Genomic DNA, 24086 nt, shown 5'->3' with positions numbered 1-24086 from the left:
CCCTAGTCTAGAACAATGCTTTTAAGATGGCTGGACTTCAGCTCCCAGAATTGCTGGCTGGGGATTTCTGGGAGTTGAAGTCCACCCATCTTAAAAGTCCCCAAGGTTGGGAAACGCTGCTCTGGGAGGAGACTAGAGTGCTTCTTTGATCAGACTTAATTGCCAAGCGAGCCAGTTGGCGGAACATGGTAGCTCTGTAAATGAAGCTGTGCATCCAGACCACAGCCAAACTTCCTTCGGGAACAAACCCCTTGGGGCTTGCCAGAGGATCTCAGGAATGTGGAAGCCACCCAACTGGGTGGATTTGTGTTTCAGATCCTGTTTTGCAAAGCATCTCAAGCACTCATCCAACACTTGGCAATTTCCAGTTAATAAGCATTCCATCTTCCAAATTATTCAGAGGCCGGATTTCTTTTATCCCCTTTATTTGTGTGGCATTGTTGATATATTTATGCTTGTAATCATGACGTGGTCTTTTTGTTTTTTTTAATTACAACTTTTTAATATTTGATATTGCTCTTCCTTAAATTGTATATTTGCACCATGAATATCTAATTGGGAAGTTCCACCACTGGTTGTCCTGGACTTACAGCCGTTCATTTAGCGACTGTTGAAAGTTACAACTGCGCTGAAAAAGGGGCTTACAAATGACATATAGGGTTTCCTGCCTGAGTAGTGGGTTGGACTAGAAGACCTCCAAGTTCCCTTCCAGTTCTGTTATTCTGTTAACCAGCCCTTGCACTTATGACTGCCAGAACATCCCTATAGTCACTTCATCAAAATTTGTGCTCTTGGCAACCGCTATGTATTTTGAATTCTTTATTGTCATTGTATGCATATACACAGTATACATGCAACAAAATTCACATAACACCCAGAGACCAGACCCAACACGCACGCACACACAACAATCCTCAAACATACCCCCATCCGCCAAAATTCCCTGCCCCCTAAAAACACACAAGCATCCACACAACAGACCAAGTAATACTGTCCAACAGCTCACTGATGGTGGTCCTTAAGTTCATTGTTAAGTGCAATTATAGCTCTGGGGTAAAAACTGTTCAGAAAACATGTGGTCCGAGTTTTAATTGTCCTGTATCTTCTGCCAGAAGGCAACAGTTCACAAAGATTGTAAGCAGGATGGGAAGAGTTTCTGAGAATGTTGTGCAACTTCCCCAAACAGCGAGATGCAAAGATGTCATCCAGGGCTGGTAGCTGGAGCCTGATGATATTCTGGGCAGTTTTAATTATTCTCTGTAGAGCTTTAAAATGTATTTAACAGATAACAGATAATCAGAGTTGGAAGGGACCTTGTAGGCCATCTAGTCCAACCCCCCGCCCAAGCGGGAGACCCTACACCATTTCTGACAAATGGCAGTCCAATCTCTTCTTGAAAGTCTCAAGTGATGAAGCTCCCACAACATCCGAGGGCAAGCTGTTCCATTGGTTGATTATTCTCACTGTCAGAAAGTTTCTCCTTATTTCCAGGTTAAATCTCTCCTTGTTCAGTTTCCATCCATTATTCCTTATTTGGCCTTTGAGTGCTTTAGAAAATAGCTTGACCCCCTCCCTCCCTGTGGCAGCCCCTCAAATATTGGAAGATTGCTATCATGTCTCCCCTGGTCCTTCTCTTCACTAGACTAGACTAGACTAGCCATGCCCAGTTCCTGTAACCGTTCTTCATATGTTTTAGTCTCCAGTTTCCTAATCATCCTGGTTGCTCTTCTCTGTACTTTTTCTAGAGTCTCAACATCTTTTTTATAATGTGGTGACCAAAACTGGATGCAGTATTCTAGGTGTGGTCTTACTAAGGCTTTATAGAGTGGTATTAGTACCTCACTTGATTTACAATGGTTGCAGCAACCTGGGGTCATCTGAGTGTCATTTATGATTTTCCCAGCTGACTTCCGACAAGCAAAGTCAATGGAGCAAGTCAGATGTGTTTAACGACAGTGTGATTCACTTAAACAATTGTGGTGATAAGCCAAGGACTACCTATAGTGAACATTATACCTGCAGAACAAAATTTCCCCTTATAGTCCTTCTTTGTTGCTTGCTTTTTACAAGGTAGACTGCTCCATACATAGATATTCCAGTTGGCTATTATGGTTATTTAGCTAACATAGATCAACAACAATAACATTTTTGCTTCATGGGGGTCTGTTGACTTTGACTAAATCAGCAGATTTGGCATCCCTAAGAATATGTGATTTAATAAAGGTAAAGGTTTCCCATGTCCAGTCATATCTGGCAGTGTTCAATAGGCCAGATGAAAAATTCATCTAAACCAAAGGGAATGATCATTCCTTCTTAATCCAAAACAACTGGTAGTCGGAGGTAGACTATTCCTGAGCATGGAGGTTCCCTAGACTAATTGCTGTTTTATGCTTTATTGAGAGTTAAAGGCCATGCCAAGTTGCACCCAAGTTGCAGTAGTTTTCCATTCTTGTCATCTGCTTGGCAGCCAAGATCTCAGGTTTTTGTATTGGGGCAGGGCAACTTATGAATCCACAGTTAATAGATGGTACGATAATTGCTTTGGATTAATGACAGGCCGATGAGAAACTGCTTGATGCAGAGGATCCAAAGCCAAGCAAAACCAAACCGAATGAGGGCAGAAAGAAGGAGCTTCTCTTTTTCACCGCCGTAAAACTTTTATCTTCGCTATTTCAGCAGCACCGTTCAATTCGGGGTGTCTTATTTTTTTTTATCGTTATCCAGGTGATGGCCTTTTAAGACTCGGTTAGGAATTCTGCTCTCTCGTTATTTAATGTGTTTTAACATATTTCTGCGGCCCTTCCCTCATTCTTGAAGGCTCTTGTTCACAATAGCACCTGAGCCTTAGGGGGAATCATCTGTGTAATGGGCGCAGTGGAAGCTGCTCTCTTTGGGGATGATGGTGACAGGCAGTTACTCACCGGAATGACTCCGGATGAGGAAGGTTGGTCCCCACCTGTGGCTGGAGGTGAGGGAGGAGCGAATGACAACAGCTGACTGAATCTTGTTCTTCTCCCAGCTGCATCCCTGACATGTCCGGAAAAAACCGAAAGAGCAAAAGGAAGATGTCAGAGCAGAAAAAATCCTACAGCCTGGAAGAGTTTGTCGCCGAGGATCTCCGAAATAAACACAATGCACTTTTGACTCGGTGAGTTTGGGTAGCCCTTGCAGAGAAGACCCCTGCCCAATTAAATCAGATTGGAAAACCCATTAATGCCAGCTACTCCATTCTGGCTGGGGAAAATGGGCATTGTAGTCCGGCCATGGATTACTGCTCTGTGGGGAGGAAAAGTAGGATGAGTAGTGTGGATGATCTCTCTAGTCCAACTTGGAGAAATCCATTTAAGCCAGTTATTAGATTAATCTTTGCTGGATTTATATGAGACACAGAAAATATACTGTACTATTGAAAGGCCTGAGTTTACAGTCTAGATAAGCCATAACTGACCTAGAAATAGGGAGAATTTTCCTGATCGTGAGAGCAACTTTTCAGTGGCTTGAGATTTTCAGTCATCCATGTTATGGTTGCCCCAAATGTGCTTTTTCAAGTGGCAGCTGGACTTTGTTTTTTCTTTAAGACATTTCGCTTTTCATCCAAGAAACTTCAGAAGTGAAGAAGCTTCTAAGATAAGAAATGAAACATCTTCAAGGAAAAACAAAGTCCAGTTGCCTTTTGGAAAAGCACTTTTGGGGATTCCATCACTGGAGGTTTTTAAGAATAGATTTGTCCTGAAGCATACAGGTTCTCCTGCTTAAGCAGGGGGTTGGACTAGAAGACCTCCAGGGTCCCTTCCAACTCTGTTATTCTGTTAAAATCAACCAAGCTTAATGTGCTATGTGCATGTAACTGCTGGACCGATCAAAAGATATTGCGTGAACAAAGCAGGTTTGTTGAAACTTGCTTGGTATCTTCCACTTTTAAGATTGTTCTGAACAATTACGGATTTGATAAGTAAATAAATATCAGTTGATCCATTTGGTTTCTACCTCTGCTTTTAGATCCAAAACATACGATGCGTCTGTCTCCAAAGAGGTTGAGAAGGAAACCGTTTCTATCCAGAGAAGGACTTCTGTCTCTGATGTAAGTTTAGGGTAGGTGAAGTTTCCAAGGGCTGGCCCCAAGGATGATATAACTATCCCGATTCTAACTTCGCTTAGAGGTGTTGATTTCCCTGCCTAGATTTTCCAATCCACAAGGGCCAGTTTTGTGCATCAAGTATGGAGAACAGAGGCTGGATTTGGAGAGGCAGGTGTCCTGTCTCCCTGGCAGCTTTTTCAGGTGACGCTGAGGTTGGTGGTATTCAAGATGCCGCAGATTTAAGTCTTGGGAACTTCAGCTTCTACACTACGGCTGACTTATCTACTGCCATTTGGGGGCAGCCCTGGCTCACCATTGCATTATTTTGGGTCTGCCTCTAGGTAGTCCTCGCTTAACAAGCACAACTGAGCCTGGAATTTTGGTTGTAAGTCATTGTGGTCATTAAGTGGGTCACCATGTGACCTGACTCAATTTTACAACAGTTTTTATAGCTGTCATAAAATGAGTCATCATGGTCATTAAGCAAATAATTGTTAGGTGAGCCGCATGGTCATTAAGTAAGTTTTTGCCTGAAACTGCCAGAAACCCAGCAAAATAAATGTTGCAAACCATGGTCATGTGACCATAGGATGCTGCAACCAGTTGTAAATTCAGGCCAGTTGGGAAGCATCCAAAGTGTAATCATGTGATTGTAGTGGGTGGGGCAGTCATAACTTCAAGGACATGTCATAAATAAACTTTTTTGAGTCCATTATAACTTTGAATGATCATTAAATGATTGGACATTAAGCGAGGGTTATTTCTATCTGGAAGAACCTACCTTCTACCAAAGATTAACGTACAAAAACCTAGCAGGAGCTATTCTTAGATTTGTTATCTGTGCTAGAGTAAACTTATTTCGCAGGAGATTTTCATGGTCATGGAATTTTAATGTTTTCCTTCAACCCCCTTTTTTCTGAAAATTTATAACTTTATCAGCGCCTTAAAATTTTCAGTGAAGATTGCTTAAATTTTTCTTGCTATATGGAAATGTCTTTTGCAACTCAAGGGTCTTGAGGGTAGGAATACATTTAAATCTGGAATACATTTAAATCCAGATGATGACTACACGAAAATACACCCAGTTCTATGCTGCCACTTAGTGGGCATTTTGGATTTTGCTGGCGATAATGAAATCTTGCCTTCCTCTTGAGTATTTTAGTAGAATTACTCTACTTTGCAGGTTGCTTGTGGTGAAAAACATTTCCAAAAGCTGTTGTAAACTCACTGTTTAGTGTAGACTAGGGGTGACATGATAGCAGTGTTCCGATATCTCAGGGGCTGCCACAAAGAAGAGGGAGTCAAGCTATTCTCCAAATCACCGGAGGGAAGGACAAGAAGCAATGGGTGGAAACTAATCAAGGAGAGAAGCAACCTAGAACTAAGGAGACATTTCCTGACAGTTAGAACAATTAATCAGTGGAACAACTTGCATCTCCAGAAGTTGTGAATGCTCCAACACTGGAAGTTTTTAAAAAGATGTTGGATAATCATTTGTCCTGCCTAACCAGAGGGTTGGACTAGAAGACCTCCAAGGTCCCTTCCAACTCTGTTATTCTATTCTATTCTATTCTATTCTATTCTATTCTATTCTATTCTATTCTATTCTATTCTATTCTATTCTATTCTATTCTATTCTATTCTATTTAAGATACTTGTGCCATTATGGATATATCATGATATCTTCAGACCTTTTCCCTCACCCCAAAATTTTGCAAGAAGTCTATTGCTGCTCTCTATCTAGGCTGAAGTTAAGTAGGGCATTCTCACATGAATTTTCTCTGTTATACCCTATAGGGATTCTATTATGCTGCAGGATTTCTGTGCAACACCAAACCATGGTTCAACCTCCTTCCACAAGTTATTTTCAGGACACTTTCTTTGCTGGTCTGGTCATCTTGTCTGGGGATGTATCTTTGGTCACTGCCCATGTTTTCTAGAATCATCTAAGTCTCACTGACCTTCTTCATTCTTAAGATACAGCATCTTAGAAAATGTCCATCTTGAGCCTCCTTCAGATTTGTGATTCCACCCACTGCCGGCCTAGCTATATTCCATTCATCAGTCAAAGATGTCCTAGGATCATATAGCTTTAAAAATAGAGAAGTTCGGGAATGACAGAATTGGAACGTGCCCCATGGGATTCTTTTCACGCATTTTCACAATTTAACTCTGCTTCAGTTTAGGAATCTATATATATCAAAGTGACATGCATGAGTGAAACACGCATCATCACAAAATCTCCAGAACCGTAAAGCCCACAAACTTGAAATTTGGCACTATGTTCCTCTTGGCTTCTAGGTGCTCATTAAGAAAGGATTTTTCGAAATGACCATCAGAGCATTAGTATTTTGTATATTATTATTAACACGCTCTGATGCTAAGGAGTTCTACTCTCCCTCCCCACCTGAAAAGAAATCTGTTCGAAATGCAAAACACAAGCAGAGGAGAGGAGTTTTAGTTTCACAGCATCAAGCAGCTTTAGTACAGAACAGTTGACCTAAGCCACACCCAAGCTCCTTGCTGTCTCCTTCTTGCTCACACAGCAAATACTGTTTCAGTTTCCAAACAGCCCTCAACTCTCTTACACACGGACAGGACACTAGCCAGATGAATACCAATGGATGCTGGTAGGCAGAGGCAGAATTCCCACCCACCCCTTATTTTCCTCCCCACAAACAAAGCCTGATCACATAGTTTTGTAGCGAAGCACAGGTATCCAGCTAGTAACTGAATAATTGGCAAGATTTGTAAATTCTGCAGAGGGTGTGTGGGATACATTGAAATGAATGGAAGGGACTCAGAAGTGGGTTAGCAATATTAATAAGGTAATTTGCTGGATCTGAAATATCAGCAAAAACATTGATGCTTTATCCAAGCCTTCCTTTGCTATTATTGAATTTTGCAAAATTGACAAATCGCTTTGCAGATGGCATTTGTTTTGTTTTGGGTTTGTTTGTTTTTTAAAAGTTAAGCTCTGAAAATGTAATCGTTTTTCCCCTCTCAAGCTGACGAAACATGCCATGAATTTCCGCCGCGTCTTCAAAGATCTCTCTGAAGAGGAGGACCTCCTGGAAAGTAAGTGATTCCTGCAGGATGCCATTCCCATCTCTGTGGTTCTTAAAGTCTCTCGCATCAGGAAACATGCTATACAGGTAGTCCTCGACTTATGACTACAGTTGGGACCAGATTTCCCAGTGCTGAGCCAGGCAGTTGCTTAAGGGAATCATGCCTGGTTTTATGCCCATTTTTTTGTCCATGGTTGTTAAGCAAATCACATGGTCATTAAGCAAGAGAAATTTTGTGGACTTCCCTCATTGACTTTGTTTGTTGGATGCTGGCTGAGAAGCTTGCAAGTGATGATCACGTGATCCCTGGACACTGCAATAAATGCTGGTTGCCAAGGGGCCAAATTTTGTTCATGGGACTGTGGCAATGCTAGGACTGTTATAAGTGCAAGGACCGATTATAAGTCACTTTTTTTCAATACCGTTGCTACTTTGAACAGTCACTAAACCAGGGGTCTGCAACCTGCGGCTCTGGAGCCACATGCGGCTCTTTTGGCCCTCTGTGTGGCTCCCTGTTGGCTGATCTCACCACTGACTGGCCCCTTCCCTCCCCGTCGCTCCTCGCCTGGCCTGAAAAGGTAAGGATGATGGCAGGGGATGGAGACTTGCTCCATATTCCAGAGCAAGAGGTGACTGGGGTGAGAGTGAGTGATATTGAGTTGGCCACGCCCACCCAGTCATACTTGGTTGTTAAATTATTGGCTCCCGGTGTTTTCTTTTCTGTGGAAAACAGGTCCAAATGGCTCTTTGAGTGCTTAAGGTTGCAGACCCCTGCACTAAACAAATGATTATAAGTCAAGGACTACCTGTAACTCATGATGGACTGACTGTCATTTCCTGTAATACCGGAAGTGACGAAACGGGCCTATAATCTGTCCTGAAAAGCCTTGCAGAGGCTTTTTCCAAGCCTCTGGGAGGCCGAAAAAGGCCTCAAACCAGCTGAGCTGAAAAATCAGCTGTGAGGTGCAGTGCAGGTAAGGGGGGGATTGCATGTGCATGCACAGGGGGCGTGGAGAGGGGGGCGCATTGCATTCTGGGTGTTGGCATGCAAGTGTATGCGTTTCATCCATTCTTCAGGGAACTTCATAGAACATGTTAAAAGGAAGACATGGGTAGTTAGTTCTCTTTTCCAAGTCTGCATTTGCAGTATTTTATTAGGCTTTTTGTTATTAGTGTGAACTGTGCGTCTCTTTCTCTCTCTCTCTCTCTCTGTTTTTTTTGTACATTAACCCAGATTAAATCTTTCCCTACAGTAAGAATCTCAACCCTTTCAGGTAGTCAATACTGTTTTGTAGGCAGTAAAAAACAATCATACAAACTTTTTTTTAAAAAAAGAAAATGCATTGCTTGAGATCTCATTTTAGAACACAGCTCTCTCATAAGTTTTTAGCCTTTTTAAAATTTTATAAGTTTTAAAGAGATAACACTTTTAAAAAAAAGATTAAAAAGAGCCGTGGTGGCACAGTGATCTCAACCTCGTAGAATGAAGTAATTAGAGTCTAACTTTTTAAAAAAAATGCATTGTGAGATCTATCTGCCCACTGCCAGGAGTTCAATCCTGATCGGCTCAAGGTTGACTCAGCCTTTCATTCTTCCGAGGTCGGTAAAATGAGGTCACTGATTATTGGGGGAAATATGCTGACTCTGTAAACCGCTCAGGGAGGACTGTAAACACTATGGGGAGGTATATAAGTCTTAAGTGGCATTGCTAAATGCTATTGCTATATCTGCCTTTGGAAATCAACAGATGGAATTTAGTGATGTGGCAGGTGTAGCACACTGCCAATTCTCTCGTAATCGTTCTCATAGGCTTCCCACATCGGAATGATGGAAGATGTCTCCTTGTTCCTTCGCTCCTTATGTGGGATTTTTAAAATCAATCTTTTTTTTTATCCTAGCTACCAGTGGTGGGATTCAATTTTTTTTTTACTTCCGGTTCTGTGGGCATGGTGTGGTGGGTGTGGTGTGGTTTGGTGGGCGTGGCAGGAGAAGGATATACTGCAAAATCTCCACTTCCACTCCACTCCAGGGAGAAGGTTACTGCAAAATCCCCATTCCCTCCCCACCCCACTAACCTGCTTTCCAGCTCCGTTCTCCTGTGCAGGGCAACCAAAGAAGACCCAGCTGATCAGCTGGGACTTGGGAAGCAGAGAATAGATGGGTGCGGGGCCAGTCAGAGGTGGTATTTGCTGGTTCTCCGAACTACTCAAAATTTCCACTACCGGCTCTCCAGAACTGGTCAGAACCTGCTGAATACCACCTCTGCTAGCTACCAATCCATTGGTGGAAATAGTGCCCATCCTTCTGTTGACTCATTGTTTGTGTCCCAAAAGTAAAAACATATTGTACATTACAAGACATGGAAGACACAATTCATTTTAAGAAAGCAGTTAGGGGAGAGAATGGAAATTTGAGCTAGAAGTACTGGGTGGTGCCTGTGTCATGGATTTTATGAGTGAAGCAGTCATCACACTGATGGGATATAATGTCCTGGTAGATTCCCTCCCCAGGCTAGGGCAGCTTCTAATGTTCCTGAGTCGCCCATGATCCTCATTCATCCTTAATTCCTCATCTTGATTCACAGCATTTTCATGTGCCTGGCAACGAGAGATGCCTTATTATGGCCGCCTCTACGTCAAGAACAGTCATATCTGCTTCTACTGTAGCATGCTTCGACGGGAAGTTAAGGTAGGCCTTCCTGGGCTTTAGCAGATTAACCATAGTAGCACTGCTTAAAATGTTAAGCTAATACAAGTAGTCCAGTGGTGGGAATCAATTTTTTTTTACTACCGGTTCTGTGGGCGTTGCTTGGTGGGCATGGCAGGGGAAGGATACTGTAAAATCTGTATTCCCTCCCCACCCCACTAACCTGCTTTCCAGCTCCGTTCTCCTGTGCAGGGCAACTAAAGAAGACTCAGCCAATCAGCTGGGATTCAGGAGGCAGAGAATAGATGGGGGCGGGGCCAGCCAGAGGTGGTATTTGCTGGTTCTCCAAACTGCTCAAAATTTCCGCTACCGGTTCTCCAGAACCTGTCAGAACCTGCTGAATACCACCTCCGAAGTAGTCTTAGATTTGCAGCCATTCGAATTTACAACGGCCCTGAAAAAAGTGACTTGCAACCAGACCCCTCACCCTTGCCACCATCCAAGCGTCCCCATGATCACATTGGTATCCAAATTCGGGCTCTTGGCAACCTGCACGTACAGGTAGTCCTCAACTTACAGCAGCTCATTTAGTGACCATTCGAAGTTACAACGGCACTGAAAGAAGTGACTTACGGCCGGTTTTCACACTGACGACCATTGCAGTATCTCCAGGGTCAGGTGATCAAAATCTGGATGCTTGGCAACTGGCATGTATTTATGACAGCTGCAGTGTCCTGGGGGTCATGTTTTGCGATCCTTTTGCAACCTTCTGGCAAAGTCAATGGGGAAGCCAGACTCACTTCACACAACGGTGTGACTAACTTAATTACCACAGTGATTCTTGCTGCAGTGGCAAGAAGAATCATAAAATGGGGGCAAAACAAATGTCTCATTTAACAATGGAAATCAGGCTCAATTAGGGTCATAAGTCGAGGACTACCTGTATTTACGACAGTTCCAGCATCCTGAGGTCACATGATCACCATTTGCAACCACCTCAGCCAATCACTGACAAGCAGAGTTATCTTCTTCAAGATTCATCCAGCCCTAGACAGACTTGAGGGGCAGATGTGATCCTAGCTCCCACTCCAACCAGGGATGGGATTCTACCAGTTCAAACCGGTTCAGACGAACCGGATGTTTGTCAGGATTCTGGTAGTCACCCCCATTTAAATCGTGAATCGCGAGCCAAACTTCCAAAACTTAACAAGGATTTATTGGGAGTTAACATGCCGGCACTGCCTGGGTTTAACTGACTCTGAGGCATACAATTCATTGTCACCCTTGACCCTGGTTTTCCCTCCACCCCCTGGGTGTATTGTAGTTCATATTCTCCAGTGGGACACATCCATAGCCAAGAGTCATCAATCATGCTCTCCAGTTAGAATTTTGCGAGGCAGAAACTTCAGTCACCTAGTTACTATCTTTGAAAACATTTGTGGAATGCACTTTCAGTTTTGCAAGCGGCTGCACTGCTCCCCGCTCCCTTTCTGTTGGCAACTCTAAAAAGACCAGAGAAATATTTTATGCGTTGACAATGTTAAGTTTTCATCTGGTTTGCCCAACCGGTATTTCAACCGACCAGATGGCCCGGCCTACCCCTCCTCTCCCAGGAGTTTTCATGTGGCCCATCTTCGATGCAGGTAAGTACACGCGGAGGCTCTGGGAGGAGGAAAAACGGGCCTTCCGGAAGTCGAGAAACGGGCCTGTTTCTGGCTTCCGGTGGGCCTCCAGAGCCTGGGGGAGGCCATTTTCACCCTCCCAGAGGGCCAGGGGAAGCCTCCGGATCCTTGAGAAAGCAAAAAAACCGCCCTCCCGGAAGTTTCCAGAGGCCACGTCCACCATGGCCATGCCCATCCAGCAACCGGGCAGCGAACTGGTTGCTGGAATTTTTGAATCCCACCCCTGACTCCAACCCTTTTCACCTCTTTACTATGCTGGCTCTCTGCTTAGTCACGATGGCTTTCTGCCGTGTATAAAGGGTACAGTTGAGCCCCAAAAATTTCTGTTGTTAAGCAAGACAGTTGCCCCCATTTTGCGACTTTTCTTGCCCCAGTTGTTCAGGTGATCAATCCCTACAGTTATGAAGTTAGTAACCCGGTTGCTAACTGAATCTGGCTTCCCCATTGACTTTGCTTGTCGGAAGGTCGCAAAATGGGGATCATGTGACTCAGCGACATGGCAACCGTCATAAAGATGAGCCAGTTGCCAAGCGCCTGAATTTTGATCACCTGACCACAGAGATGCTGCAAAGGTTGTAAGTGTGAAAAACTTTACAGTCCCTTTTTCCCCCCCGTGCTGTTGTAACTTTGAACGGTCACTAAATGAATGGATGTAAGTTGAGGACTGCCTGTAAACCCATTTATAGTCATTTCCCCCCAATGTCTCATCAGGAACAATGAAGAGCCGATCCATGCCTCTGACTCTCTCTCTGTCCCACCATTTTCTCCGGGCAGGTTATCATTCCGGTGCTGAAAATCAGTGTCCTAAAGAAGGCCAACACAGCCTTGTTGGTACCCAACGCCATTTCCATCCGTACGACTGAAGGGGAGAAGGTAGGAAAAAACCTTAGTCGCAAAGATTACCTTGTCTGAATGGTAAAGCTAAAGACCAGACAAACTGAGTGACAGTTCTGGGTCAGGCCTTCTTTGGAAGACAAAATTCAGTGTTGTCTAGTCTTGGACTACAAGTTGCTGAGACCCCGGAAATGGTTTCATCCCAGTTCAGACTATTTCCGTCAGGGCCTGCTGCATAACACCGACAATCTCTCTCCTCATCAGGAAGCAAAGTGTGTCTGGTATGAGTGGCTTAGAAATAAAAAGAAAATAAAATGGCAATTAGGAAAAGAATGAGGAATATGTAAATATGCCATAGAGAAGATTGATGTGTAAGGATAAAAGATACTGATTTAGATAACAGATAATCAGAGTTGGAAGGGACCTTGTAGGTCATCTAGTCCAACCCCCTGCCCAAGTGGGAGATCCTACACCATTTCTGACAAATGGCAGTCCAATCTCTTCTCGAAAGTCTCAAATGATGGCGCTCCAACAACTTCTGAGGGCAAGGTGTTCCATTGGTTGATTGTTCTCACTATCAGAAAGTTTCTCCTTATTTCCAGGTTAAATCTCTCCTTGTTCAGTTTCCATCCATTATTCCTTGTCTGGCCTACAGGCGCTTTAGAAAATAGATTGAACCCTTCCTCTCTGTGGCAGCCCCTCAAATATTGGAAGACTGCTATCGTGTCTTCCCTGGTCCTTCTCTTTACTAGACTAGCCAAGCCCAGTTCCTGCAACCGTTCGTTGTATGTTTTAGCCTCCAGTCCCCGAATCATCCTGCTTGCTCTTCTCTGTACTTTTTCTAGAGTCTCAACATATTTTTTATAATATGGTGAACAGAACTGGATGCAGTACTCTAAGTGTGGTCTTACTAAGGCTTTATAGAGAGGTATTAGTACCTCCCTTGAACTTGAGTGTATCCCTCTGTTAATACATTTATTAATTTATTATTAATGAATTATAGCAAGAGTAAGATGTAATGGTAATAGAATAAATAACTACATATATTGAATAATGTAAGGGGATGTAAAAGATGTCTTGATGTTGACAACAATGTATAAAGTTTTATTTTATGTTTTTAAAATTTGAAAACTTAATAAAAAATATTTTTTTTTAAAAAAGGAAGCAAGGTGTGTTCTTTCTGACTGAATTTGCTTGTTTGCTACAATGTCCTGTTTGTCCTCTGCTCTCTATTGCAGTTTCTGTTTGGCTCCATCTGGTCACGGGAGAATGCCTACCAGCTCCTCCGCTCTGTTTGTAAACATCTTGAGGTAATTAAGCTCCAGACTGGAAATGTTGCTGCATAGCTGTCCCAGATTATTTTTGCAATCCTCCCCCATCCATCTCCACCCATCTAATCTCAATAGGCTCAGGGCAGTCAAGTGTGGCTTAATTGACTTCCTGCACCATCATCACAAGGTGTTAGAATCAAAATCAGAATAGAGTTGGAAGGGACCTTGGAGATCTTCCAGTCCAACTCCCTGCTCAAGTAGGAGACCCTATACAGGGCTGGGATTCTCCAGGTTTAACAGCCGGATCGGTGACTGCACATGGGGAGGCTCCTTTCTTGTCCCTACGCAGTTGATTCGCCCACAGGAAATTGAGCTGCCAACCTCAGCGGTGCGTAGGCCCAGCGTCTTACCACATGAGCCACCACGGCCCCTGAGGACTACCTGTAATTCACACAAAGATGCTTGTCATGATTTTTGCCTTGGTTTTCAGAATTATTAGGTAGTCTTGGATACTGTAAAGTGAGATTGTAAACTTTTTTAATACCCCAAGAAGTAAAATCAACTGTTGTTTCTGATATCTTAGCTCCAGTCTGTTAGACCAGACTACTCTTTCAATAGAATAGGGATAGGGATAGGGATAGGGATAGGGATAAGAATAGAATAGAATAGAATAGAATAGAATAGAATAGAATAGAATAGAATAGAATAGAATAGAATAGAACAGAACAGAACAGAATAGAATAGAATAGAATAGAAGAATAGAATAGAATAGAATAACAGAGTTGGAAGGGACCTTGGAGGTCTTCTAGTCCAACCCCCTGCTTAGGCAGGAAACCCTATACCATTTCAGACAAATGGTTGTCCAATCTCTTCTTAAAAACTTCAGTGTTGGAGCATTTACAACTTCTGGAGGCAAGTTGTTCCACTGATTAATTATTCTAGAGAATAGAGTAGAGTAGAGTAGAGTAGAGTAGAGTAGAGTAGAGTAGAGTAGAACAGAACAAAACAGATCAGATCAGGACAGAACAGAACAGAACAGAACAGAATTGGAAGGGATCTTGGAGATCTTCTAGTCCATCCCCCTGCTCAAGCAGGAAACCAGTGGTAGCTAACCTTTTTGGGCTCCTGTGCCAAAAGTTGCGCGCACGCACTTGTGTGCCAACACCCAGAATGCAATGTGCCCCCCCTCCCCATGTGCATGCATGCACATTCCCCCCCTTTCCTGCACTGCGCCTCATAGCTGCTTTTTCAACTGGTTTGAGGTCTTTTTCAGCCTCCCAGAGAGTTGGAAAACGCCTCTGCAAAGCTTTTCAGGTCGAATTATAGGCCCATTTTGTCACTTCCGGTATTACAGGGAGGCCAAAAAAGGCTTCAAACCAACTGAAAAAAATAATCAGCGGTGAGGCGCACGCATGTGCAGTGAGGTAAGTTTGCCTGCGGCTCGCGTGCCAGCACAAATGGGTCTGCATGCCACTTGTGGCACCTATGCCATAGGTTCGCCATCACGGCCCTATACCTTTTCTGACCAGTGGTTATCCAGTCTCTTCTTTAAAACTTCCAGCGTTGGAGCATTTACAACTTCTGGAGGCAATTTGTCCCACAGATTAATTGTTCTAACTGTCAGAAAATAATCTTCTTTCTCTTTGGTTGCTTCTAGGACAGCAATCAGAATAGCAGTCCAACTGCACCTTTCATCAGCTCAGACCATCTCCTGAAGGTACCCCTGGTATGTATGTTCAAGTCACAAATAATATAAACATCCTCTTTCACACATTTATGTTATTAGGATATAAATGGTTAGACTTTGTGTAAATCAGGAATGCAGAACCATTCTTTCAAGGGCCACATTGCTTCTAAATTATCTTGAAAAGCCTGCCTGGGCTACAAAAATCTAAGTGGCCATGAGGAGGCAGCAAAGTGTTCAAATATTTTTTTTTCCTACTTCTTTGCTTCCCTCTCTAGTTGTATCAGTTCTTGCAGCCCATATTTGATATAACCCCATGGCTCATGTATAGTACAGGTAGTCCTCAACTTACCACCGTAATGGAGCCTGCCCATCAAGGTTGTAAATCGTGACGGTCATAAAATGTGACCTATGTGACTGACTTGATTTTATGACCTTGTTTGTGGCAGTCGTTAAGTAAATCCTTAAATAAAGAATATGGTAGTAACAAGATCTCAGCTTTTTACTTTGCTATAATAATATAAACTAGCCATTTCTATAACATCATAGAACAGTGGTGGCTAACCTTTTGGGGCTCCTGTGCCAAAAACTGTGCATACGCTTGCACGCTCGCACTCGCGTGGCAGCACCCAGAAGGCAATGTGCACCTCCCCACACCCCTACACATACACGCGCAATGCCCCCCCCGCCTCAGCTGTGATCTCACAGCTGCGCCTCACAGCTGATTTTCGGTGGGTTTGAGGCCTTTTTCGGCTTCCCAAAGGCTTGAGGAAGGCTTCTGCAGGCTGCAGGCCGAAAACTAGGCCTGTTCATCACTTCCGGTATGTTCGGAAAAACAGGAAGTGACAAAACAGGGCTAGTTTTCAGCCTGCAAAGCTTGCAGACGCCTGAAGAAGCTTTCCTCAAGCCTTTGGGAGGCCGAAAAAGGCCTCAAATCCACCAAAAATCAGCTGTGAGGTGCACACATGCGCAGTGAGGTAAGTTTGCCTGCAGCTCGCGTGCCGGCACAAATGGCTCCGTGTGCCACAGGTTCGCCATCACAGTCATAGAACATAGAACAACAGAGTTAGAAGGTACCTTGGAGGTCATCTAGTCCAACCCCCTGCTCGAGCAGGAGAGTCTATTCCAAATATTAGCCGCCTTCTAGGATCAAAATCACAGCCTCCTGATTGTGAGGCGAGAGCTCCACCTCTAGGTCACGGCACTGGACACTGGGCATCAAACCTATCTAATCTGCAAAACCCAAAATCAACATTTCATTTTTTTCCACCACAAGTACAGAGTCCAAAAGCAGTTTCCAAGTAGAAACAAAACTAGTTGTGTTATTTAATCAAAGCAGTCAATTTGGCTATCTTCGCTAACTCTTTATCAGGTTATAAATACCTCCAAGGACCTGAAGAAGCTTCTTGGATGAGAAGCGAAACATCTTCAAAGAAAAACCAGAAAGTTCAGTTGCCTCTTGAAAAAGCACCTTTGGAGTACCCCCAAGGAGGTTCATTTTAACTTTGAATGGTTGCTAAGTGACCTATCACAAATTGAGGATTAGATATTCCTAGTACAGTCCAATCTTTCAGCGAAAAGCTTCTGGATTATTCTGAACACTCTAAAAAATGTCTTCCCCCAACCAATCCTCATTTCTTCTTTCTTTGTAGAACTCTAAGGAATCAGATGCAAATTACAACTTTCCAGAAAAAACAGGTGAGAAGCAAAACATCTTCAAGAAAAAAGCAAGTCCAGTTGCCTTTTGAAAAAGTATCTTTGGGATAACCGTGACCTGGATGACTGAAAATCTGCATAGACACTAAAATTCAAAGGCACCACTGTTCTCTTTAGTCTGCTTCTTCGGAGTCCAACTTTTGCTTCCATAGATTGTCACAGGGAAAGCAGTATAATTCCGATCTTTGTACACATATCGTAGCATCTGAATGGTCTTTTCCAAGCCCTTCATGGCTATCCTACCAAATGCTAATCTGTGGCAAATTTGGTCAACACACTATAAAAAAGATGTTGAGACTCTAGAAAAAGTACAGAGAAGAGCAACCAGGATGATTAAGGAGACTAAAACATATGAAGAACGGTTACAGGAACTGGGCATGGCTAGTCTGGTGAAGAGAAAGACCAGGGGAGACACGATAGCAGTGTTCTAATATTTGAGGGGCTGCCACAGAGAGGAAGGGGGTCAAGCTATTTTCCAAAGCACCTGAAGGCCAGACAAAGAATAATGGATGGAAACTGAACAAGGAGAGATTTAACCTGGAAATAAGGAGAAATTTTCTGACGGTGAGAAATATCAACCAATGGAACAGATGTTGCCTTCAGAAGTTTTGGGAGCTTCATCACTGGAGGCTTTCAAGAAGAGATTGGACTGCCATTTGTCAGAAATGGTGTAGGGTCTCCTGCTTGGGTGGAGGTGACTGGACTAGATGACCTACAAGGTCCCTTCCAACTCTGTTAATCTGTTCCTTTACTGCTGATCAGTGATTCTGAAAAACTCAAAACTACCCACCACTTTCATTGCCAATTCTCAGGCTGTGTGCTGACTGGTACTTGGGTTTGCTTCTTATTTAACAGATGTGGCAGACAGGATCCAGATACCCTATGAAACCTCTTACGAGGAGCAACAGCAGATGACAAAACAGCAAAGTAAGTAACCAATTCTTTTCAGTTTTGAGAATTGTGGATGGGCAAAACTGGTCTGGATTTCTCAGTACAGTGGACAATATTTGGGAAGTAGAGAGAATGTTCCTTTTTTTTAAAAAAAAACCTGCCTTCAAGAGCCACAGAGGGTATACTCATGGCTAAATGATAGGGGTGGGCTAAATTGGGGGCAAAGTCAAAAGAAATTTACTAGAAGAAATTCTAATAAATCAGGTTGCATGGGACTAATAAAGACGGAAGATGCCTATTTTAGCTTGTATTTTAAAACAAAAAGATTGCCCCACTGAAAATCAGTGGTTTGCTACAGAATTTCAGCCGCAGATCTTGGGACATGCAGTGCTGTAAAAAATGCATCCCGGCTGCCATCAATTGAACAAGTTTCTCCCAACTGAACAGTAATAACAATGGAGGGGAAATACCAACTGCCTTTAGATTAGTAATAGCAGAAGATCTGCAAACTGGAGTAATTCTGTAGATATACGTAGTCCTTGACTTATGACCAGAATTGGGACCAAAATTTCCATTGCTAAGCAAGGTGGTTGTTAAATGAGCCATGCTTGATTTTACAACCTTTTTGCCACAGTTAAGCAAATCAGTGCAATTGTTAAGTGAATGATGAAGTCATTAAGTGAATCTGGTGTCAGGGCTCCGACAATCCACCCCTATTCGAATCATGAGTCTCTAGCCGCATCTCTCAAAAAATAATTTATTAGGAGTGAGCTTGTCGGCATTACCTGTGTGCAGCCGACACTGAGACACAACATTCATCTCACCCTTGACCCTGGTCTTCCCCCCACCCCTGGATGTATATTCTCCAGTGGGACACATCCATAGCCAAGAGTCATCAATCATGCTCCCCAGTAATAATCTTGCGTGCCAGAAGCTTCAGCCACCTAGCAATTATCTAAGGTATGCATTACTCCCCCCCCCCACTCCCTTTCTGCTGACAACTCTAAAAAACAAGATAAATATTTTTGACTGGACATCTGGCTTGTCTCGTTGGTTTTGTTTATCAGAGCTGGCTGGGAAGGTCACAAGTATAAAGATCACAGGGCCCAGGAGGCTGCAACCATTGTAAATACATGCTGGTGCCAAGCACATAAATTTTGATCACATGACCGTGGGAACCAATGGTGCGATTCAAATAATTTAACAACCAGTTCGCCCAGGCTCAGGTTGGCTGTCATGGGAGGCATGTCCCATCCCTGTCCTCCAACCTCCTCTGCACATGTGGGACAAGCCTCCCACCATGGCCAACCTGACCCTGGGTGAACCGGTTGTTAAATTTCCCACCTCATCCCATTATCAAATCAAATCAAACGTTTATTGTCAATGCACAACATGCGTACAATGAAATTGAAAGTGGATGCTGGGTGCTGTGCTGCGCTGCAATGGAGAAACAGGAAACGGAACAGTCGGCACGAGGGAAGGAGGAGGAGCAGGGAGAAGAAAGAGGGAAAGCGGCCTTCTTCTTCCCTCGCAAACGGCCTTTGCCCATTTCTCCATTACAGTGCAGCCAACACCCAGGATCAGGGGTGGGATTCTACCAGTTCGCACCTATTCGCTAGAACCGGTTGTTAACATTCTGAGCAGTTCGGAGAACCGGTTGTTAGAAGAAATTACTGGCCTAATCCTGTAAGGAAGGCAGGAAGGAAACATTCTGGTGTTGCTTACAGAAACTGTCTCTCCGTTAACCCTTATTACATTCTTGGCAGGACTAGACTTCCTGTCTCTGGAACTTCTCTGGAGTTTTTTCCCCTTCCTTTGCTGGTACTTTGCTTGTGTGGAGTGACCATTCAAAGTTACAATTGCACTGAAAAAAGTGACATGACCATTTTTCACACTTACTGTTGCAGCATCTCCACAGTCATGAGAGGCCAGGCGAGGAGATGCGTGCCTCAATGTGAGTGATGTTGAGTTGGCCACGCCCAGCCAATAACATGACCACCAAGCCACGTCCACCCAGTCACATGACCACCAAGCCATGCCCACCAACTAAGCCATGCCCACAAAACTGGTTGTTAAAAAATTTGAATCCCACCCCTGCAGAGGATCCACTTTGATAACGCCGGATTTAACAGCTGGTTTGCCCAAAGTGGTGCAAACCAGCTGAATCCCACCCCTGGTGGAAACACAACCATGGTCATAAGTCCCTTTTTTCAGGGCTGTTGTAACTTTGAACGGTGGCTTAACAAATGGTTGTTACTTGAGGACTACTTGCATGCGTTGGTCAATTAATTCCCCTTTTGGTATTTAGCTCTATTCCTTGAGGTGCTGTTTGCAAACTGAGTAAAATTTCCCAATCATCCTGGTGTTGCTGTTGTTTTAATAAACAAGGATCTGGTTATCTTTGTCTCCATCTTGTAATGAACCGTGTTTAACTTTTTTTTGGCAGAGGCAGGGCAGACGATGAAGTCAGTAGGAAACCGGAGGATGCCACTGTGCCGTTTCAACACAATTATAATCATCTACCTCTTTTTGTGAGTGAACCTTAAAACCCTGCTGTTTGAAGGGGCTATCGAGGCCATCCAATCCAACCTTGATTTCTTGGTGCAGAAATCCAAATTTTCAGATAGAAAACTGCCTTAACTTCTTTCTGAACATCCAGCAAAGAAAAGCTCCCCACCTTATGGCTTAATTGGTTCAACTGTTGAACTGTTATACAACTAGGCAGAAGTTAGCTGGAATCTGTTTCTCTGCTATTTAAAGCGAGCCTCTGGAATGCTAGGAACAGATTTCCCGACAATCCGATTTTTATTTTTTAAAATATATGAATTGTGGGTAAAGGAATGAAGGAAAATGGTTCAATTTTTTTTTTATGCCACTCTTTTCACTATTGCAGTGACTGGACAGCTTTAAAAGGTTTTTTTTAAAAAAAGGAATGCAACATGATTAAAATGAAGAAAATTAAATAGAAGACTAAAACCCAATTTGCTCTGATGACTGTTATTCAAACTATTTTAGAGTCTGGCTCTTGTAGCTCTTTAGTACTACACTACAGCTTTCAGGGCTAAACTAGGAATAGTCTCAGATGTTACTTCTTTTCCCAATGCTGACTTTTGAACAAGCTTCGTTTGCGTCTCCCATAGGGTCATTCTCCTACTTTGTTCTTCGGGGTACATTGGTCTGCGTATCATCCAGCTGGAAGAACAGCTGACTTCCATGGGGGCTTGGCCTGAACTGGACCTTCAGCATCAGTGAGTGTTTTGTTTCTTAATATGTACAGAGTTAGACAATATTGTATACACAGCAACGGTCCCCCAACCTTCCTGGCTCCACGGACTGGCAGCAGAGGCAATAGTGACAGAATCAGAATAGAGCTGGAAGGGACCTTGGAGGTCTTCTAGTCCAGCCCCCTGCTCAAGCAGGAGAACCTAGTGCTATTTCAGATAAGTGACTGTCTAGAATCTTCTTAAAATCCTCCGGTGTTGGAGCGTCCACGATTTCTGGAGGCAAGCTGTTCCACTGGTTAATTGTCCTCACTGTTGGGAGTTTCTCCTCAATTCCAGGTTGCTTCTCTCCTTGATTAGTTTCCATCCATTGTTTCTTCTCCTGCCTTCTGGTACTTTGGAAAATAAATTGACTCCCTCTTCTTTGTGGCAGCCTCTCAAATACTGGAATATTACTATCATGTCCCCACTAGTCCTTCTTTTTTCTGGACTAACCAAATGCAAATCCTGCAGTCGTTCTTATGTTTCAGTCTCCAGGCCTTTAATCGTCTTAGTTGCTCTTCTTTACACGTTTTCCAAAGTCTCAACATCTTTTTGGTAATGCGGTGACCAAAGCTGGATGCAATATTCCAAATGTGGTCTTACTAAGGCTTTATAAAGTGGTACTAATTCTTTACGTGATTGGGATTCTATCCCTTTGTTCAGTGATGGCTAACCTTTTCAGCTTGGTGTGTCGAAAATCGGGAAAAAGTGTAGCCTTCCTCGGGTCATGTGTCACTTCAAGAAATATCAATAATTTGGTTTATGACGGACTGGGCTGGGGTGATCACACAGGGCTGTGAAACTCGTCTCCCTGGTCTCAGGGCTGCAGGTGCAGGATGTGGGGATCGGAAGGCCACCTTACAGGGCTGTGAACCTCATGGATCTCCTTTCCTCCTGTAGCGTTCCTGAGGTAATGAAACTGACAAACCTCAGTTTATGGCGGTTAAAACTGGTTCTCTGCTGCAAAGATCTTGCGGCAGCGGTGACACCACGCCTCCACGCAACAAGCAGGGAGCAGGGATTGGAGCAGAGCACAGGCAGCCTCTAAATGTGCAGGTTTTCCCCACACCAACAGGCGTGTCAGTCAAAGTGCCTCGGCGTGTCACAAGTGACACGTGTGTCATAGGTTAGCCATCACTGCCTTTGTTTATAAACCAAGGATTGTATTAGCTTTTTTGGCGGCGGCTGCACATTGCTGGCTCATATTCAAGTGAACATCCACTAGGACGCTAAGGTCCTTCTTGATCTCCACGGTCCTCAGGGAGGGGATGGTTTCACGCGTGCAACCTAGATCCCACGCATGCACAGATGAAGCTTTGTGCACTCACCTGCCGCACGCATGGCCCGGTTCCCAACAGACTATGGAGCGGTACCGGTCCACGGACCAGGGGTTGGGAACCTCCAATATACCTCAGAGTAAAATTCTGACTAGTGACTAAAAAACACTAGTATAGTCTCAAAAAATGGAATGAAGCTGATCATGTATCTAATACAAAAATACCATAGAAGGACTGTTCACTGTTCCAAACATTCCTTAAAATGGCCAAGTTGATACAGTGATTAAGGTATAAGGCTGGAATTTGGGAGACCGTAAGTTCTAGTCATGAATGGGTATGGAAACCAGTTGGGTGACCTTGAGCCAGTCCTTCTCTCTCAGCCCCAGGAAGGTAGCAATGGCAAATAACTTCTAAAATTGTAGGGACCAGTCCATGCAGTTGCCGGGAGTCAACACTGCTTCAAAGGCATCCCTCCCTCCCAGAGTTTTCAGAGATAATCTACTCCAGCCCATGTTTGATATAGAATCTGCTAAACCTTCATGCTACAGGTGGTACACGATTTACAACTGATAGTTTAATTATTGTTCAAAGTTAACAGTGGGCTTTAATGAAAGCTGCTTATAATTTGTCCTTGAAGTTATGACTGCCCCTCCCCATGGTCATATGATCACATTTTGGAAACTTGGATCCTGTTCATATTTATGACCAACTGCAGCATTCCATAGATATTTGACTGGGATTTGCGAATCGCAGAAAGCAGCACAAATCCATTGGATATGCTGGATTCACTTAATGACCACATGATTTGTTTAGCAACTATGTGATCCAATATATGATCATAGTGACTTACTTTATGACCTTCCTAAAACCGGTTGTAAAATTGTACCTCAGCTTACAATCGCAACAACCTATTGCCGAAATTCTACTTTACATTATGGTTGTAAGTTGCAATTCTAACCTTTGTTTGAGGACCTCCAGATTAGAGGAACATATCCTCTGCTATTGGATACTTGAACAGAACAGAATAAGAGAGTTGGTAGGACCTTGGAAGTCTTCTAGTCCAAGCAGGAGACCCTATACCATTTCAGACATATGGCTGTCCAACCTCTGTAAAAACTATAGCAATGGAGCTTCCGCAACTTCTGGAGGCAAGTTGTTCCACTGGTTAATAGTTCTCCTTAGATCTAGGTTGCTTTTGATTAGATTAGTTGACTTTTTCCTTTTAGAATAGAATAGAATTTTTTTATTGGTCAAACAAGCTACAAATAATGATCATAATCATAAATACATTCATCATCAATCATAAGATACAACTTTCCAACATTTCTCCCAATTAAATTTCACCCTGTTCATTTTGTCCCACGGTTCAATCCTGTGTAGATCTTTCTGAACCTTCTAAAGTGGCAGACACTCCTAGTTTTGTGTCATCCCTAAATAATCATCCACTTAATCCCATTATTCAGATCATTAGCAAATACGTTGGAAGCTAAAACAGAGTCCTGTGGCATCTCTCTTAACTGGTTTCCAATCTGATGTGGAAGCATTTGTACCGACTCTCTGGGTGTGGTCATTAGCCAGTTGTGAATCACTAGGAGCCTCTAGCCTACATTTTACCATTTTATTCATCAAAGCATCATGAGACACTTCGTTAAATGCTTTGCTGAAATCAAGGTACT

General features: G+C 43.4%; 1 protein-coding gene across 5 annotated transcripts in view; it reads left to right on the top strand.

Moving 5' to 3' along the window:
- Window positions 1–24086, top strand: part of LOC113414229 (uncharacterized) — a 53826-nt gene that overhangs the window by 18528 nt on the left and 11212 nt on the right. For all 5 annotated transcript variants that reach the window (XM_087952609.1, XM_087952612.1, XM_087952608.1 and 2 more), the window contains 11 exons: window positions 3020–3148; window positions 4000–4081; window positions 7087–7156; window positions 9731–9834; window positions 12249–12347; window positions 13547–13618; window positions 15237–15305; window positions 16916–16961; window positions 17835–17906; window positions 20317–20401; window positions 21011–21118. In XM_087952609.1, the coding sequence (XP_087808735.1) occupies window positions 3020–3148; window positions 4000–4081; window positions 7087–7156; window positions 9731–9834; window positions 12249–12347; window positions 13547–13618; window positions 15237–15305; window positions 16916–16961; window positions 17835–17906; window positions 20317–20401; window positions 21011–21118 (936 nt within the window). The remainder of the gene's footprint in view (window positions 1–3019; window positions 3149–3999; window positions 4082–7086; window positions 7157–9730; window positions 9835–12248; window positions 12348–13546; window positions 13619–15236; window positions 15306–16915; window positions 16962–17834; window positions 17907–20316; window positions 20402–21010; window positions 21119–24086) is intronic.

This window comes from Notechis scutatus, chromosome 1 (assembly GCF_049901735.1).
Source record: "Notechis scutatus isolate UNSWTSFEM ecotype Mainland chromosome 1, rNotScu1.2, whole genome shotgun sequence".
Taxonomy (NCBI): domain Eukaryota; kingdom Metazoa; phylum Chordata; class Lepidosauria; order Squamata; family Elapidae; genus Notechis; species Notechis scutatus.
The sequence above is the reverse complement of the archived record's forward strand: the minus strand, read 5'-3'. Positions and strand labels throughout refer to the sequence as shown.